This window comes from Pleurodeles waltl, chromosome 4_1 (assembly GCF_031143425.1).
Source record: "Pleurodeles waltl isolate 20211129_DDA chromosome 4_1, aPleWal1.hap1.20221129, whole genome shotgun sequence".
Taxonomy (NCBI): Eukaryota; Metazoa; Chordata; class Amphibia; order Caudata; family Salamandridae; genus Pleurodeles; species Pleurodeles waltl.
This window is the reverse complement of record NC_090442.1, coordinates 372630623-372650058: the sequence shown is the minus strand read 5'-3', so window position 1 is coordinate 372650058 and position 19436 is coordinate 372630623. Positions and strand designations below refer to the sequence as shown.

The window sequence follows — 19436 nt, the reverse complement described above, 5'->3', positions numbered from 1 at the left end:
GCCTGCACCAAAGCATGGGGCAAAGGGGTCTGCGTTGAGTGAAATGATTGTTTATGTGCAGGAAGGTGTGTCTTCCTGCACATAAACAATCTGCAATGTCAATTTGGCACTTCTATATGTGCTGCAAAATGCAGCACACATAGAAGTACCAAATCGTCATTTTTGAATGATTGTTTATGCGCAGGAAGGAACACCTCCCTGAACATAAACAACCATTCATGGCCTTTTGCTCTTTCAATGTGTCCTGCAATAAAGGTATTTCTCCTCTTTGTGCCATGCGCGTTAGTTTGCGGCGTTGCCAGATATTTACGCCTTTTAGTAAATCTGTACTGTAAAGCACACAATGTTCATGGAGGAATCATTTGCATACAAATATTTCAGCAATATTAATTACTATTAATGTTGTAATTAACCATAGCTCAAATTCCATAAATGAATAAATCTTCAAACAGCATGTAATTTGTTTATGAGAAAATTAATTTTTATATATTCACTAATAATAATATTTTTGAAGTAACTTTTCACTAGATACCCATTACTGGTCAGGTAGATGTGATCCTTAAAAATGTTGCGATCCCTTAAGTCTGCCACTTATTCATTTTTGCTTTTTATCCTGTGCTAGTCAAAAAGCAATAAATAACAAAAAATACATTTGTATAAAATAGCCATTACACAGAATTTAAAATTGGGCAAAATAAACGAAGATTGCTATCTTGGAGAAACTTAAATCATGAAAAGTGCACAAATTTACCAGTTCTCTATTTCTTTTTTAATGAGACTGTATTTTTTTGCAGGTCTGCAATGGTTACTTTTCATGGGGAAGTAACCTGGCTACGTTATCCAGTATTGACATCAGAATTCCTACAGGTATGCATGATTCATGCTAACAATATCATTGCTTTTCAGAAGCTTTCTTAAAACCCCTGCTTTAGGAATGTGAAGAGATATCAGTTAACTCTACTCTCTGGGAGAAAGTTGTCAAGGCTTTGTCTGTGGCATTAGGCTAGAGGATGGTAATATAATCCTAACTAGCGATTCTATGGATCTTTGGAGAGACTGGCCGACGCTAAGTCAAGAAGCTATGGCTAATGATCACTAAACAATCTGGGAGTGCCCGATATCACTGTCAGAGTAGATATAATGGATGGATTAATGCAGAAAAGGTGATCTATACCATCGTGTATCCTTATAACTCTCAGAAAATGTGGGAATCCTGGCCAGATTGTTTTAGTCTATGGGAAAGGGCTGAACAAGTTAGGTAGACTTACTAGGGCATATCCAAAGTTAAGCTGTAATTAGAGTGACTCATAACAGGGGCGTAGTTCATTGCATGTCTTTTGTGCTTTTTCTTTTATGTTGATACAAGTTGATCTGCTATGCATGGTTTCATTTAAGGTTCCTGATTTTCCTTAAAAATATAAGCTATGTGACATTACATTTTGGGTGAACAGTAGGAGAGCATTTTAGTAGGAGGAGTAGTGCAATTGTGGACTGCTACCCACGAGCCCCTGAGTATTCATTATCTGAAATCACAACTGAGATTTTTCTTGTCATCACTGTTCCTTTGGCTTCCCTTAAAAATGAGGATTTTGGTTACTTGAAACCTCAGTTTGTATTGGATTCTGGATTTGCTGTCAACTCCACATTTAGCCCAGGGGCAAATCTTTCACAACCCCACTGCACTCCTCCTGCAAGTCCCCTCCATATGTCACTCGTCACTCTTTGTTTTTGTTCCTCTCAAAGTAATTTTACAATGTGCCACATTCTCTGCACTCACTACCACCATCTAAACTCAATTAAATGTATTTTTAATCAGAGTTTTTGCGTAGAGCTACTAGCGACTTCTATGCAGATGCTTAGTGCTATTGTATTATATTGCCATTAAGGGAACATCCTTAGGTATTTTGCCTAAAACATTCCTCCTTTTTCATTGAGCACCTCCACATCACATAAATTTTTTCTAACTCGTGTTATATTTTTTCTTGCCACACATACATCCCAGTCCTACAGGTAATTCTGGCCCACTCTTCCTCTTTGCCACATCAGTGGCTTCCTCCTCTGTCCACAGAGTGAACAATTTGAATTTCAAGCAATTCAGTCTCGCTTTTTGTATTCATACACCTAACTGTAGCTTCTTAGTTGCTGAATATGTTATGATACTCCTTCTTCAGGTGCATTTGCCACCGGACATCACTGTTTTCTCCCCAAAGTTGATGTTTCAGTGCAGCTCCTTAGTTGCAGTTTATGAGACTTAGGTGGTCATTACAACCCTGGCGGACGGTGTTAAAGCTGCGGAAATACCGCAAACAGGTCGGCGGCCAAAAAAAGGGAATTATGACCCTGGTGGAAACCGCCAACAAAGACAGCCACTTTAACACTCCGACCGCCACGGCAGTACAGACAAACAGAGCGGCGGTTACCGCCAACAGACAGGCGGGAGACAATGTAGCGCCCACACTATTACAACCCACCAACCCGCCACCTTTTCCGGGGCGGATTCACCGTGGATAAAAACACGGCGGAAACAGCATTTGCTATGGGAAAACGCTCACCTGAACACATCTCACTAGGGACGACGACTCCATGGACCCGGAATTACAAATACTCCCTGCCCTTGTCTTCCTGCTCCTCTACGAACAACAGCTACGTTTGCGCAGAAGACACCGGTGATTACTGCACCTACGACACGGGGGAGGCAAAAGTTAGGGGGACACCCACCAAACACCCCCACCCTCGCATATCACAACATACACACCAATGCATTCACAAAAATCACAAGGACAACCGACAATCCCCCCGGAAGAATGAAAACACAATGCGAATTTCGGTCAAACATTATAATGTGCCAATATACATGTCATACAAAAATATACTGATATATATTAGAAAATCACTCATAATTATATACAATACGAGAAGTAGTGCAGATATGTACACAACAATGTCCGTGCACCAACAGTCCAAAAATGCATGGGCGAGGTCCACAAACGACACCTGACCACAATCGGAGAGAACACTGCCGGGGCATCAGATAGAAATACTACAGGCACCTCAGGGGGAAGGAAAGGAGGGGCACCTCAGCCAGATGAATGCGAAGCCAGATCCACGACGGGGCACCATGCCCATTGATGTATCCTGGGGAGTGCAACGCCACAGTCTCTCAAGTCTCTACAGTGGGTGGCTTGCCCACTGTGCCATCCTGGGGAGTGCAAAGCCACAGTATCTCAAGTCTCTACAGTGGGTGGGTTGCCCACTGTGCCTTCCTGGGGAGTGCAAAGCCACAGTCTCTCAAGTCTATACAGTGGGTGGGTTGTCCACTGTGCCATCCTGGGGAGTGCAAAGCTACAGTCTCTCAAGTAGATGCAGTTCTCTACTGGTACTGGGGGGGACTGGTGCCCATACTGGATGAGTCTCCATGTGAAAGTTCCTGTCCTGTCACTGTCCCAGCTGCACATGGGATAAGGATGCCTGATGTGGCGGTCCATTCATTCCTACACGGTGCCTGCCCTGTTCAGCGGTCTTCACCATGGCTGTCTTTGCCCTGTTCAGCGGTGCTTCGCCATGGTGGTCTTTGCCCTGTTCAGCGGTGCTTTGCCATAGCGGTCTTTGCCCTGTTCAGCGGTCTTCACCATGGCGGTCTTTGCCCTGTTCAGTGGTGCTTTGCCATAGCGGTCTTTGCCCTGTTCAGTGGTCTTCACCATGGCGGTCTTTGCCCTGTTCAGTGGTGCTTTGCCATAGCGGTCTTTGCCCTGTTCAGCGGTCTTCACCATGGCGGTCTTTGCCCTGCTCAGCGGTGCTTTGCCATAGCGGTCTTTGCCCTGTTCAGCGGTCTTCACCATGGCGGTCTTTGCCCTGTTCAGCGGTGCATTGCCATAGCGGTCTTTGCCCTGTTCAGCGGTGCTTTGCCATAGCAGTCTTTGCCCTGTTCAGTGGTGCTTTGCCATAGCAGTCTTTGCCCTGTTCAGCGGTCTTCACCATGGCGGTCTTTGCCCTGTTCAGCGGTCCTTTGCCATAGCGGTCTTTGCCCTGTTCAGCGGTGCTTGACCATGGCGGTCTTTGCCCTGTTCAGTGGTGCTTTGCCATAGCGGTCTTTGCCCTGTTCAGCGGTGCTTTGCCATAGCGGTCTTTGCCCTGTTCAGCAGTGCTTTGCCATAGCGGTCTTTGCCCTGTTCAGCAGTCTTCACCATGGCGGTCTTTGCCCTGTTCAGCGGTGCTTTGCCAAAGCGGTCTTTGCCCTGTTCAGCGGTGCTTTGCCATAGCGGTCTTTGCCCTGTTCAGCGGTGCTTTGCCTTGGTGGTTCTGGTACGGACATTGGTGTGTGGCATGACTTTCCCTACACTGGGCATTGGTGTGTGGCATGACGATCTCTACATTGGGCATTGGTGTGTGGCATGACGTTCCATCATTGTCCAGCGGGGCTGTGGCAGCCGGGGCCCTCCTGGGCTGTGACTCTGGCGGTGGTCTCTGGACCACTGACGATACTTGGGCCCTCCTGGGCTGTGACTCTGGTGGTGGTCTCTGGACCAGTGACGATACTTGGGCCCTCCTGGGCTGTGACTCTGGCGGTGGTCTCTGGACCAGTGACGATACTTGGGCCCTCCTGGGCTGTGACCCTGGCAGTGGACTCTGGACCAGTGACGACGGTGCTGGCGGTTGTGTCTGAACCGCCGGAAATGATGGCGCACTTCTCCGCCGTGACACTCACAACAGGCTGGCAAGACTTCCTCTGGACCTTCCCCACCTTTGGTGGAGTCACAGTTGACTCTACAATCCCCTCCGAACCCAGGTCAGTTGTTGTCCCACCAGGAGTCTTAACACGGTCCCGTCGTCCACTCTCCAATTTTAGAGCCTTTACCGGGGGTGGGCTGCCAGTGCCTTGGCTCCAGGTCCTACTGCCTGCCCTAGTGGCCGGTGCACTCCACAATCCCTGAACACGCACCACTGGTATTGGAGGCTTCTTGGCTGAGGCGCTACGACGGGACTGATGAATTGGAGGGGGGGGGGGGGGCAAAAAGGTCAATTTTACACAGGGACAGATTCTGACGAACACTGGGATGGGTAGCTGGATGGGGGTCTGGGAGTGGAGGAAGAAGAGGTGGTTGTAGGAGGTGTTACTTTAGCTGTTTTGGGTGCAGGTGCAGGTACAGGAGGCTGTCGTGAGGTGGATGGATGTTGGGTGAGTGATTGCCGGCGTTTGTGTACTTTCGGAGGGGGCGTCACAGAGACACTGGGAGAGGACACAGGGGACGTGTAAATGGCAGCGGAGGTGGTGAGTGCAGGTGAGTGGCTTGTGGTGCTGGGTGTCCTTGTGCGATTCCTGGTGCCTGGAGATGTGGTGCATGCAGGTGTGTGTGTAGACGAGACTGGGAGGGAGGAGGGAGAAGAGGAGGAGGGGGACACAGTGGAGACAGTGGATGTTGCTGTGTCTGTATGGGTGTGATGCTTGTGTGAGTGCCTGTGGGATGTGTGGTGCCTATGTTTGCTTGAGCTACTTTTGGGTGTTGACTTGTGTGCCTGCTGGTCTGTAGGTGTGCTTGGGATGGGCTGGGGTACAGGGGATTGGGTCTGGGTGGAGGAGGTTGGAGGGGGGAGGCTCGACACAGGGACAATGGCTGCCATCAGTGCTGAGTCCAGAGATTGCAGGGTTCACTGAAGGACAGCCTGACCAGAATGAATGCCCTCCAGGAATGCATTACCGTGTTGTAACTGTCGTTCTACACCCTGGATGGCATTCACAATGGTAGACTGGCCAACAGTGAGTGACCCGAGGAGGTCAATGGCCTCCTCACTGAGGGCAGCAGGGGTGACTGGGGCAGGGCCTGAGGTGCCTGGGGCGAAGGTGATGCCCACCCTCCTGGGCGAGCGGGCACGGGGCGAACGCTGAGGGGCTGCTGGGAGGGTGGTGCTGGTAGGGGAGGTGGCGACTGTACCTGTAGAAGTGGTGCGCACAGATGGTGCCGCCACCACAGGGGAGCTCCCATCGGCGGACGAGTCCGTGTCGCTGGTTGGTGATCCAGTGGCCGACGTGAAGCTCCCCTCGCCCTCCGTCCCACTGGTGCATTCAGAGTCCGTGGTGTGGCCCTCCATGGCCATGTGGGATGCAGCTCCCTCGTGCTCCAGTGCCACTGTACCTCGGCCTGTTGATGCTGATGTACAAAAGGACAGGGAGAGCAGGAAAAGGGGGGGAGACAGAAGAACAAGAGTTTTAGTGCATGGTATTCCGCTACCGTTGGCGGACAAGACAGACGCAGCAGCCCCCTGCATTACGCCGTGCTCCTGCACTCTGCACACGCAATTTCTGGGTTATGGCCTACATGGCAATGGTGGACATCTGCGCACATGGATGCCACAGGGGCAAATATACCTCGACTTGGCACTCTGCTGAGGTGGGGTTGAGTGCCACATTGCCTACATAACGGAGGGGCCTTGCCTACCTAACTCGCCCTGGCCTAGGGACACCCACAGCCCACCTCCCCCACCCAGACACCTCCACTGCACGCAAAGTCCCCAGAATGAGGTTGTACTCACCCCCTTGTGTCTGCTGTGATATCCTCAAGCGGCCATCCAACTCCGGGTAGGCCACCGCCAGGATCCCGTACATCAGGGGGGTCATGGTGCGACGGGCACCCCTCCCACGTTGGGAGGCCATCCCTAGCTGAGCCTCCGCCGTCTTCTTGCTGCAGCGGCGAATGTCCTCCCATCTCTTCCGGCAGTGGGTGCCCCGTCTGTGGTGGGCCCCCAGGGTCCGGACCTCCTTGGGGATGGCACGCCAGATGTCCCTCTTCTGGTGGGCGCTGACCTACATGACATGCACAAGGGAAGTGGAACAGTCATTACCAACTGCACCGTCATTGTGAGTGGCCCCCTCCCTACTCTGGCCATGTGGCCCATTCATTTGCATGCATTGATGTTCAATCAACTCTGCCCACTTACCTCTTCCACCCACCCCTCTCCACCCAGGCCTAGCCCATACAACGTGCTCCCTGTGTTCTAACCTGTTGGTCTGGAGGACCGTAGAGTAGTGTGTGCTGGGGGAGGACCCCATCCACAAGTTTCTCCAACTCCTGTGCAGTGAAGGCAGGGGCCCTTTCCCCAGACGCAGCAGCCATCGTTGCTTCCAGACCGAGGTCACAGCAGCACTAGCAGTGTAGGTCCTCTCCTGTCGAAGGTCAGGTATCTAGTAATTGAACAGATAGAAAATGGCGGTGACGTCCACAGCGGTGACGTCCGCGCCGGTGCGCATCATCACCGCCGGCACACCTGTTCATTGGCTCCTGGGACCCATAGGGTCCACTGTTAACCAATGCAGCATTGCGCTGCGGTCTACGACCGCCTACCGCGACGGTGTGCAACGCCAGCGCAGTTACCCCACAATCCCATTGTCCCAGTTTAGAGGTCAGGCAGCCGCCATTTCAGGGGCCCACATGGCTTCATTTACTACTGCGTCACACATAGCTAGGCCTACACTCAACACACATACAGGAAGGGTTTTGTGAGTGGTGTAGTCTTGTGTGTAACTGTGGGTACATACCTGGAGGAACAGTGACTGGTTCTTCGCTGTTGTCCTTCGTAGGCACCGTCAGCAGGGACATATGAGAAGATGGCGGAATCCTCTGGTGTACCGACCGCTGGTGGACCTTTTGACAATGGAAGAAAGACATATCATCGTCACTTAAAGGTTTGACCGTGCCACTATCCAGGAACTATGTACCCAGTTGGAGCCAAACGTGATCTCACCGATCCGCCATCCGACTGGAATCCCCGCTGACGTGCAGGTGCTGTCAGTGCTCCATTTCCTTGCAAGTGGGTATTTTCAGACAACAGTGGCCATGTCATCAGGGATGTCCCAGCCTATGTTTTCCAACGTGCTGTCCAGAGTGTTGTCTGCCCTGCTGAAACACGTAAGGAGATACATCATTTTCCCTCAGGTGAAGGGTGACTTCTATGCCCTTGGACATATCCCCAACGTCATAGGTGCCATTGATGGGACCCATGTAGCTCTGGTCCCCCCCGCAGGAGTGAACAGGTGTACAGGAACAGGAAGAATTATCATTCCATGAATGTCCAGATGGTCTGTTTGGCAGACCAGTACATCTCGCAGATAAATGCTATGTTCTCTGGCTCAGTGCATGATGCCTACATCCTGCAGAATAGTAGCATCCCTGATATGATGGGTCAACTCCAGAGCAACCGGGTATGGCTATTGGGGGACTGTGGTTACCCCAGCCTGTCCTGGCTATTGACCCCAGTGAGGAATCCCAGGACCAAGGCAGAGGAACGGTACAATGATGCCCATGGGCGGATTAGGAGGGTGATCGAACGCACCTTCGGCCTCCTGAAGGCCAGGTTCAGGTGCCTCCATATGACAGGTGGATCCCTATTCTACTCACCGAAGAAGGTGTGCGACATCATCATCGCCTGCTCCATGCTCCATAATTTGGTTTTGCAACGCCAGGTGCCTTTTCTGCAGGAGGATGATCCAGATGACGGTGTTGTAGCAGCTGTGGAGCCTGTGGAGCCTGTGGACAGTGATGAGGATGAAGCTGAGGAAGAAGAAAACGACAACAGGGAGTCAGTCATACAGCAATATTTCCAGTGACACACATGTGAGGACATTTTCAGATTTTACATTACATTCACTGTCACACGTCTACCTCTATCCTGTTTGTCTATTTCAATCACAATTTGTTAACTGAGTTGTACCCTTCCATTATGGTTTCACAGGTGTGGTAACCTATGTGTCAACTGCTTGCATCCTTCAAGGGCTTGTGATGTGTGACATAGGTATGTTAGCCTTACAATGGTACAGCCATTATGACACTGTCATTCATAATACAAAGTACAAAATCATAGACTGACTCCAGATTGTTTTGTGTTTCAAGGGTGTTTATTTAAGTGCTAATTTTTTAAGGGGGTGGTAAAATGGAGAGGGGGGATGGTGGAGGAATGTCCATGGCAGAGTCCAGTCTATTAGTCTCACAGGTGCACTGCCCATCTGGGCATAGGAAGTGGAGCTGGGGCAGTTCGAATATAGACAGGGTAACAAAGTGGGACAGTGGGATGACAATCAGGGTGGTCTCATTTTCTGGCGGGGGTCTTGCCATCTTGCTCTGTCCTGTTCCTGGATCTCAGGGACCGCTTGCGTGGTGGTTGTCCGTCTGCAGGGGGTGGGGTGCTGGTGTGGTGGTCCTGTGGCGGGGCGTCCTGTCCACTAGCGCCGTCGGAGGTGGTGGGCATTTCATCGTCCTGGCTAGTGTCAGGGGCCCCTTGGAGTGCCACGGTGTCCCTCAAGGTCTGCTGTATGTCCTTCAGCACCCCTACGATGGTGCCCAGGGTGGAGCTGATGGTCCTGAGTTCCTCCCTGAACCCCAAATACTGCTCCTCCTGCAGGGTCTCCTGCAACTTGTCCAGGACCGTCGCCATCGTCTCCTGTGAGTGGTGGTAGGCTCCCATGATGGAGGAGAGGGCCTCGTGGAGAGTGGATTCCCTTGGCCTGTCCTCCCTCTGTCGCACAGCAGCCCTCCCAGTTCCCCTATGTTCCTGTGCCTCCGTCCCCTGGACCGTGTGCCCACTACCACTGCCCCCAGGTCCCTGTTGTTGTTGGGAGGGTGGGTTACCCTGGGTGCCCTGTAGTGGTGGACACACCGCTGATTGACCTGTCCTGGGTAGGGAGGTTTGGGCCCGCTGGGTGGGTGCTGTGCTGGTGTTGCCAGAGGGTGGAAGGTCGGTGTTGGGATGTGCCTGTGCAAGGGGAACCGACTGTCCTGAGGCCCACGATGGTCCGGGCTGGTCATCAGGATCGAGTAGGGCAGAGCTGCTCTCGTCACTGTGGGCCTCTTCTGGGGGTGGAGTGGTGTTGTCTGGACCCTCTGGTGTGGTGACGGTCCTTCGTGTTCCTGCAGGGGCATAAGAGCATGATTATTGCATGTGTGTGTGTAATGGTGTGCAATGGGTGGCTGTGCGTGAACCCCAGTGCAAGCATTCCTGTTTGGGGGCTTGTGTGATGATGGTTGGGGGGTTGTTCTGGGTATGTGCAGTGAGCATGCTTTGGTGAGGGGTGACCATGCTTAGTTGTGTCATGCAAGGCTTGGTGTTGGGATGTGTGGTTTGTGTTATGGGTACATTAGTGATGAGTTGTAGTGATAGGGGAGGGTGTGAGGGTGGGGGTGTGTGATAGCATGCAGGTAGGGTGGGGGATCTGATAGTTGAGATTTGACTTACCAGTGTCCCATCCTCCACCGACTCCTCCGAGGCCCTCAGGATGCAGGATGGTCAAGACTTGCTCCTCCCATGTTGTTAGTTGTGGGGGAGGAGGTGGGGGTCTGCCGCCAGTCCGCTGTACCGCGATGTTTTGCCTGGAGACCGTAGAACGCACCTTCCCCTGTAGGTCGTTCCACCTCTTCCTGATGTCCTCCCTATTTCTTGGGTGCTGTCCCACAGTGTTGACCCTGTCAACTATTCTGCGCCATAACTCCATCTTCCTGGCTATTGATGTGTGCTGTACCTGTGAGCCAAATAGCTGTGGCTCTACCCGTACGATTTCCTCCACCATGACCCTGAGCTCCTCCTCGGAGAAGCAGGGGTGTCTTTGGCGTGCCATGGGGTGGTGTGTGTGATGTGTGGGGTGGTGTATGTGTTGATGATTGTGGTGAGTGCAGTGTTGTGTGGTGTTTTGTGCGTGGAAGTTGTGTGGGTGATGGTGTTGTGTGCCTCTGTGTGATGGGGTTGTCAATTGCTGTGCTGTCTCACTGGCCTTCTTTCAGAATTTGTGGTCATAGGGGTTTGTGGGTGATGTGGGTGTGTGTTTTATATAGTATTGGGTGTGTGGGAGTGATGTTTGTATGTGTATCAGGTGTGTATATTTCAAATTGTCCAATGTGGCGGTGTTTTGGAGATGTGTGTGTATTTTGAGCGCGGCGGTGTGTATCGCCAATGGTATACCGCGGTTGAAAGACCGCTGCGTGGATTCGTGGGTCGTAATAGCATGGGCGTGTTTCTGTTGGCGTGGAGGTGGAGGATTTGTTTCTGCATGTTTATCACTGACCTTTGGTGTGGCGGTGTTGTGTGGGTGTCTGAATTTCGGCGGATTCCGAGATGTGTGTCATAATAGCTGTGGCGGTCTACCGCGGCCGCGTCGGTGTATTGGCGGTCTTCTGCACGGCGGTAAGCGACTTTTACCGCCAATGTTATAATGACCACCTTAGTGCCATGTTTATGAAAAATGGTGCACAGCTGCGCTAATGCAGTCGTGCTTCATTTTTTTAACGCCAGCTAACCTCATTCCCTAACGCCATTGTGCACCATATTTATAAAATGACGCATAATGGCGCTAAGGAATGGCTAGCTTTTCAAAAAAGGACGCTAACTGGTGAGGGATGGTGTTAGGGAAAATGGCGCTAGTGGGTGAGAAATTACATTAGGCTGGTTAGCGGCAAAATTCGTGCCGCTAGTCAGCCTAGCATCATTGTTTGTCGCACAAACAGCCAAAAAATGACTCCTGTCTAAGTTTAGACATGAGTCATTACCCCTACCACAATGCCCAAACACAGGGGACCAGTGTCCCCTGGTCAAACCCTACATACCCAGTGCCAGGCAGGGGGCCCCATGAAAGGGGCACCCAATGGCACCCCAGACACATACACAAACGCTTACCTGCAACTTACCTGGGATAGGCTTCCTCCTCATTGAGCGTCCCTGTGGTGTGGGTGGTGGTGTTGCTGGGGGTTGGGGTGGGTATCTCTGTGCCCATTTCATGGTGTTTACCCATGGAAAGGGGCATACCTGTACTTTAACGTCTGGTCTGACCAGGCATTAAATAATGACACTAAACGGGCTTAGCGCCATTATTTAGGCCTGCCTCCCAGTTGCACGTCGTTTTTATATCAGGAGTTAAATATGGCACTGGCTAGCATCAGAAATAAAGCCTGCCCGGACCCAACGTGCCCATGTGGAAATTGATGCATCGCTCTCTTGCAAGGGAGAAAAACAACGCATTGCCAACCCGACCGGAGAATGAAACGACGCACAGCCTCTTTTGCGAGTAAGGAATTGACGCATGTCTGACTTTCCTGAAGCACGCTTGCCCATGCGGCTTTATTTTTTACGCAAACCAGGTACTTTGTGTAACAACAGCGTTCTCACTGTTTTCTAAGGGTTAAGACTCATTATTTTTTAAATTCATATCTTGACTTGTGTTTGTTGGATTTTTGTCGTTAAGGTCTTGTTTGATTTAGATAAATATTACCTATTTTTCTAAACTGGTGTGGTGTCCATTTTGTAGTGTTTTCACTGTATTACTGCGTGTGTTGGTACAAATACTTTACACACTTACTTCTGAAGTTGAGCCTGCCTGCTCATGCCAAGCTACCAAGGGGGTCAGCGGGGGTTAACTGAGGGTGATTCTCCTTTACCCTGACTAGAATGAAGGTCCTTGCTTGGACAGGGGGTAACCTTGCACTTTTGATTTGCCATCATGCCCCAATCTGGATATACACCAGCTGAGGCTGTTTTTGAATTAGGGAAACTGGAAAGTTACACAGTGGATCAGTTGAAACAGTTCTGTAAGGATCTTGTCTGTCCTATTAGGAGCTCCACCAGGAAGGAGGAGCTGCAAAAGGCACTGAGGGCCTACATGGCAGCCCAGGAAGCTGGAGGGCACACAGAAGAATAGGATGTTGATGAGGAGGTGCAGAGTATACACAATGGTATACAATGCCTGGGGGGAGGGTCTCCAGGGCAAGTAGTAGTGTGTAATCCAAAGGTCTGACTCCTGAAGAGTTGCAGGACAGACAGACAGAGAGGGCTTACCAGTTGGAGTTGGAGAAAATAAGGCCATAGAAGAGAAGAAGATTCTACTGGCTCATGAGCTCAGTTTGAGGGAGCTTGATCAGGGGAGCCAGTCCAGTAGGGATGGTGGCAGCAATACCACGGTGCAGCCTGAGAGGAGGAGGCACATTCCTAAAGATCTGGTGAAGGATTACAAGAGGGAGGATGATTTATACTTGTGGTTCAAAGGGTATGAGTCTGCTCTCCACATGAATCTGGTCCCTGAAGCACATTGGGAGGCGGGTCTGTGGAAGCACTTTGAGGTAGAGGGGAGGGATACTCTGACATCATATGGGGATCCTCAGGGGCTCACTTACTCTATCATAAAGGACGCCCTAATCACAAGGTATGGTCTCATCCCTGAGCAGTACAATGACAAGTTTAGGTCCTATAAAAAGAAGGAAACCCAAACATGGTTGTAATGTGTTGATTCTGTTTGCAGGTCACTGGATGGTTGGGTGAAGTGCAGTAAGGTAACAACTTTAAGGGGCTGTACAATTTGATTGCTTGGGAGCAGTTGTATAGTCTTTGTTTTCCAGAGCTGCGCCAGCACCTGATTGATAGCAACCTGTCTGATCCCAGGAAGCTTGAGCAGGAAGTGGCGGTTGGGAAAGCACCAGGGTCCAGAAGAGGTACAGGGGAGACCATGCAAAGGGTGGGCAGGGTCACTCTCAGAAGAAAGGGGGGTAAGGGTAAACAGGGGGAGTTCTCTAAAGGGCCCCAACCTAGTTCGCAGTCTAAGGATTCCCAGCCGCCCAGTGAGAAGAAGTCATGGTTCTCCAAAGGGAAACCTGCGAATAGGGTCCCCGCAAGTCTTATGCATGTGACCAGTGGGTCATATGAGAGGGGCCCCAAATGTCCCAAGGGTACACCAGCAACCACTGATGCTCAGTCACAGGGTTTGGCTAGTGTAGCACTTGGGGAGGAGTTGGTTCCAGGTGGGTGGGAGCAAGCTGAGATGACCCTTGTCTCACTAGGGGACAGTGAGATGGTCCAGAGAACCCTAGTGCCTGAGAACACTAAGAAATACAGGCAGTGGGTGACCATCAAGGGGCGGAGGTTGGAGGCTCTGGGAGACACAGAAGCCAGTGTGACTACAGTGAGGAGTCACCTGGTGTCTGAAGAGCAGATAGATCTCTCTGTACCTCACCAAGTAGTTGCAGTGGACAACTCAGAGCATTTGTGCAGAGTGGCACAGGTTCCCTTTTAATGGAGGGGGGTCTCAAGTTCCATGAAAGTTGCTGTGAGTCCAGCCATGCCCGTGTATTGTTTGCTTGGCAATGACCTGGATGATTCCCTTTGGAAGGAGGTGGAACACAGGTCACACTTGGAGATATTGGTGTCTGCCTGGGTGGGAATGCGTATCTACCTGGTCAATGGCAGCTCCCAAGGGTGGTGAGAAGTCCCTGGAGCCTGAAACAGTAGCCCAGGGGTCTGCCACTAAGAGGAAGGGCAAGGGGCACAGGAAACTGGGCCCAGAAGTTCCCATGGTACGGGAGGAGGCTGAACCTGTGGGTAATACCCCAGAGCCTACAGAGGAACAGGTGGCTGAGTTGGGGGAGGTCACTGAGCTGTCACAGGGAGGCATTCTATGAGGCACAGAAAGTATGTCCTACTCTGGAGGGTTTGCCACAGCAGGCTGCAGACCAGGCGGCTGGCAAGGAGCCAGGATCTCACCTGATCGATTGGGAGGACGGCCTCCTGTATAGTGAGCCTGAGGTTACTGAGCCTGGGTCAGCCTGTGTGCTGGTGGTACCCCAGTGCTTCAGAGCCTTCCTACTGGGTCTGGCTCATGATGTGCCTTTAGCTGGGCATTTGGGGTGAGACAAGACCTTTAACAGGCTTGTCACCCACTTCCATTGGCCCCAGATGTGCAGGCAGTCAGATGTTCATTGTAGGTCTTGCCAGACTTGTCAGGCAAGTGGCAAAATGGGGGAGAGTGCAAGGCTCCCCTCCACCATTTTGCTGTGGTTAGTACCCCCCTTTGAAAGGGTTGGTATTGACATTGTGGGGCCTCTGGATCCCAAGACTGCCATGGGTAACAGGTTTATCCTGGTCTTGGTGGACCATGCCAATCAGTACCCAGAAGCCATTCCTCTGAGGTCACTCACCTCCCCTGTGGTGGGACGTGCATTGATGTTTTTTTTTACCCACATGGGGTTCCCCAAGGAAGTGGTATCTGATAGGGGTACCAACTTCATATCTACTTATATGAAGTCCCTGTGGCAGGAGTGTGGGGTAATGTATAAGTACAGCACTTCTTACCACCCGTAAAGCAATGGTCTGATTGAAAGGTTCAACCGCATCTTGAAAGGGATGATTATGGGTGTGTCAGAGCCCTTGAGGCGTAAGAGGGATGTCCTCTTACCATACCTTCTGTTCGCCTTCAGGGAGGTGCATCAAAAAGGGTTTTTATTTAGTCCTTTTGAGTTACTTAATGACCACCCTGTAAGGGGACCTTTTGAGTCTGGTGAAGGAGGGCTTAGAGAAAGCCCCCAGCAAACCTTCCCAGGATGTATTCAGTTACATGCTGGCCTTCAGATACCAGACTGCCCGCTTCAGAGCTCTCGCCCAAGAGAACTAGAAGCAAGCCAGGAAGACAGGAAACAGTGGTATGACCAGAACGCCACTCTGGTCGAGTTTCAACCTAATTAGAAAGTGTGGGTGATGGTGCCAGTGGAGCGTAGGGTGCTCCAGGGCATGTGGACTGGGCCATTTGAGGTAGTGGAGTGCAAGAGTGAGGCCACCTACCTGGTGAACTTACGCACTCCCAGGAACCCCTTGAAGCACCTCAAGCCACACTTTGAGCAGACTGAAATGTCTATGCTCCTAGCAACAGATGATGCAGTGGAGAAAGAGAGTGAGCCTCTTCCTGACCTCCTGGCTGCTGGAGAGAAGGATGGGTCTGTAGAAGGAGTCAACCTCACCCCTTCACTGACCTCAGAAAACTAGAGGGACTGTTGCCAGGTGTTGGGTCAGTTCACCTCCTTGTTCTCCTTAGTCCCAGGGGTCACACACTTGTGTACACATGATGTGGACACTGGGAACAGTCCACTTGTTAAACAGAAAGTTTGCAGGGTGACTGATAAGGTCAGGGCTAGCATCAAAGATGAAGTATCAAAGATGTTATCCCGAGGGGTAATTGAGTTTTCTAGTAGTCCTTCGGCCAGCCCTGTGGTCTTAGTCCCAAAGGCTGCTGCTCCTGACGCCACACCAGAACTCCGGTTCTGCATGGATTACCGGGGTCTCAATGCGGTCACAAAGACTGATGCACACCCCATCCCCTGAGGTGAAGATCTCATCGATTGGTTGGGAGCTGCCAATTACCAGAGCACATTTGAATTGACGTCTGGGTATTGGCAGATTGCTTTAACTGAGGGGGCCAAGGAGAGGTCAGCATTTTCTACCCCAGATGGGCACTACCAGTTTAAAGTAATGCCCTTTGGGATGAAAACTCCCCCTGCCACCTTTCAGAGGTTGGTCAACCAGGCGTTGGCTGGACTGGATGTTTTCAGTGCAGCCACCCTGAACAACAATGCTATGTTCAATTCCACTTGGGAGAAACACCTGTAGCACCTCTGCAGAGTGTCGGAGGCCCTGCAAAAGGCAGGCCTCACTATTAAGGCCAGCAAGTGCCAGATAGGGCAGGGTTCAGTGGTGTATTTGGGACACCGGGTATGGAGTGGCCAGGTGGCACCCCTACAGCCAAAAAATGACACCATTCTGGCTTGGGAGCTTCCCAAAACCCAGACTGGTGTGAGATTCTTTTTTGGGCCTCACTGGCTATTACAGACGTTTTGTCAAGGGGTATTGTACCATTGTTGCCCCCTTTAATGAGTTGACTTCCAAGAAGCAACCACGGAAGGTGATATGAGACGTGGGTCCCGTGCTCACTGTGCCACTGGATTCAAGCTAGCCTGGCTGATGAAGGGTGATACCCTGAAACCGGTCCCAGGATGCTTGTTTCCAGTCCAGGGAGGACCTGGCCTGGCTGTTCGGGCTGGACTATTCCCATGAGGAACAGGGTCAAGACTGATTTGCATATGGCTGGGTCCAAACTGGGGTGGCATGGTGAGCAAAAGAACAATGGATTAAGCCCAGATCTGTGACTGGGGTGAGTATTTCCATTGTTCAGCACTCCGTCCATCATCCTTTTGTGTTACTAAAGGATCTTGTGAACAACAGAGAGTTTCCTTTGAAGTAGGCCTACTTCAAAGGCGGAAAGGGGTATAAGTATTGGACCCAAAATCCCTGAAAATTAGATCTCTTGTGGATTCAAGAGGAACCACTGCCAAGGAGAAGAGCTGAAGAGCTGAGGAGAAGTGCTGCCCCCTCCTGTAACTGTGCTTGTTGGGCTATCCTGCAGTTGCTGCTTCTGCCTGTGAAAGGGGACAAAGACTGGACTTTGTGCTATATTCCTGCTTATAAAGAATCTCCAAGGTCTTGAGTTGAACTTGCGTCCTGTTGTTGAAGTCTTAGGGCCATCAAAGACTTCCTCTTCCAGCACCTGGACTCTCTGGTGAGACTCCTGCCCTGCCACATGGTGCCCCATCCAGTCCCTGGGCCCTTGAAAGGTGAAGCTGGTGGAAAAGGACTGAAATGCATGCAAAGACCACTGTTAAGGGAAGTTTTCAATGCACCATCTGCAACGCGGCTGATAAACGACATGCTGCCGGCATCGCGACTGAAAACAATGCTCTGCCTGCATCGCGGCTGGAAGATCGACACATCGCAGCTGGAGAAATGACGCCCAACACCCTCTTGCGGCTGTTGATAATAACGCAAACAACACGTAGTGCATTTTTCTGACACCATGCAACCCGATTTCAACACAACATCGCTGGGAGTGAAAAATTGACTCAAAGCCTGTCCGGACCCATGGTGCCCTTCGGGAAATTGACTCATCCCTCTCTTGCAAGGGAGAAAAACGACCCATCGCTGACCCGACCAGAGAAGGAAACAAAGCACAGCCTCACTTGCAAGTAAGGAATTGACGCATCTCTGACTTTCCAGAAGCACGCTTGTCCATGCGGCTTTATTTTTCACGCAAACCAGGTACTTTGTGTAACAACGGCATTCTTACTGTTTTCTAAGGGTTAAGACTCATTATTTTTAAAATTCATATCTTGACTTGTGTATGTTGGATTTTTGTCGTTATGGTCTTGTTTGATTTAGATAAATATTACCTATTTTTCTAAACTGGTCTGGTGTCCATTTTGTAGTGTTTTCACTGTATTACTGTATGTGTTGGAACAAATACTTTACACACTTGCTTCTGAAGTTGAGCCTGCCTACTCGTGCCAAGCTACCAAATGGGTGAGTGGTGGTTAACTAAGGGTGACTCTCCTTTATCCTGACTAGAGTGAGGGTCCTTGCTTGGACAGAGGGTAACCTGACTGCCAACCAAAGACCTCATTTCTAACATTTCCTCAGTGAGATTTACAGTATAAAAGAGACTTAGGATTGTTAATGAGAAATTGAAGCATAACCCACAGGCGTCCCAGCTGACCTTACATAAGTACCTGTGGTCCCGAAAGGGTGGCCGCTGCCTTCGTGGTGACCACCCTGCCGGAGTTATTAAGAATTTCACGCTAGGTTGGTGGGCAGAAACCTCAGTTTCCACCTGCCGGACTAGCGGGAAAAAGGGCTACAGCATTGTCTCTGGCTCATAATTGAGCCACCGGCAATGCTGTAGCCCGAAGGGTGCAAAAGCACCCTAGCAATGTTCACTGTCTGACAAGCAGACTGTGAACATTGAGATGGTGCTGGGCAGGGGAGCCCTACATTGTCCATACCAAGTGCATATGCAGTGCAGGGGCCCTCCTGTGGCCCCCTGCACCTGTTCTCCACCAGCCCATTCATGGAAGTGTTACCCTCATGAAAAGGCTGGCAGAGAACAACGTTGTAATCCCCAGGGCAGCAATTACCTGGCAGATTACGATCCGGTGCTGGTAGTTCCCTGGTGGTCTGACCACCTGGGTTCTAATGTGGTGGTCGGACTGCCGCAACAGCGGCTTTCCTGACCGCCACCGCGAGTGTGGCAGTCTGTAGACTGCCACACTCGAAATGAGGCCCTTAATCTTGATCTTAGTCCATATTACTGCATGGCAAACACCTCAATTTCGTTTTGTTGTTAGAACTCAAATGTCATGGATTCCAAATAATAACTTGTTTGTTTTTTCCTTGTTTTTAGGCCAATTAACAATGATTGTTGGTCAAGTTGGATGTGGTAAATCGTCCCTTCTCCTTGCAATACTCGGTGAAATGCAGGCCCTGGAAGGGAAGGTTTTCTGGAGCAAGTAGGAATATATTTACTATTAACTATTATTACCTGATTCAATTGTTTTGATAATTTGTTAAATGTGCAGAATAAGCATTTCACCTTAAATACCTCTATCATGCATTATACCAATAATGTATTGCTCAATGATTCTCACTTGTCGCAATGATTTCATGGCTTTTGTAAGACAGGTCAGGTCCATTTTCTAATGCTAGTTTTTAATTACGTTTCAGTTTTATATTGTAAACTGTTTAATCAAGGCATGTCTTAAAAGTCACAGAATGACACTCAACTGAAGACTATATTGTTGCTGTTTCACTGCATATAATAC

At 50.6% G+C, this 19436-nt stretch overlaps 1 protein-coding gene across 4 annotated transcripts in view; it reads left to right on the top strand.

The window, feature by feature from the left end:
• The window catches only part of ABCC9 (ATP binding cassette subfamily C member 9), an 843291-nt gene that overhangs the window by 211106 nt on the left and 612749 nt on the right, over positions 1-19436 (top strand). For all 4 annotated transcript variants that reach the window (XM_069228541.1, XM_069228540.1, XM_069228543.1 and 1 more), the window contains exons 16-17: positions 795-867; positions 19019-19124. In XM_069228541.1, the coding sequence (XP_069084642.1) occupies positions 795-867; positions 19019-19124 (179 nt within the window). The remainder of the gene's footprint in view (positions 1-794; positions 868-19018; positions 19125-19436) is intronic.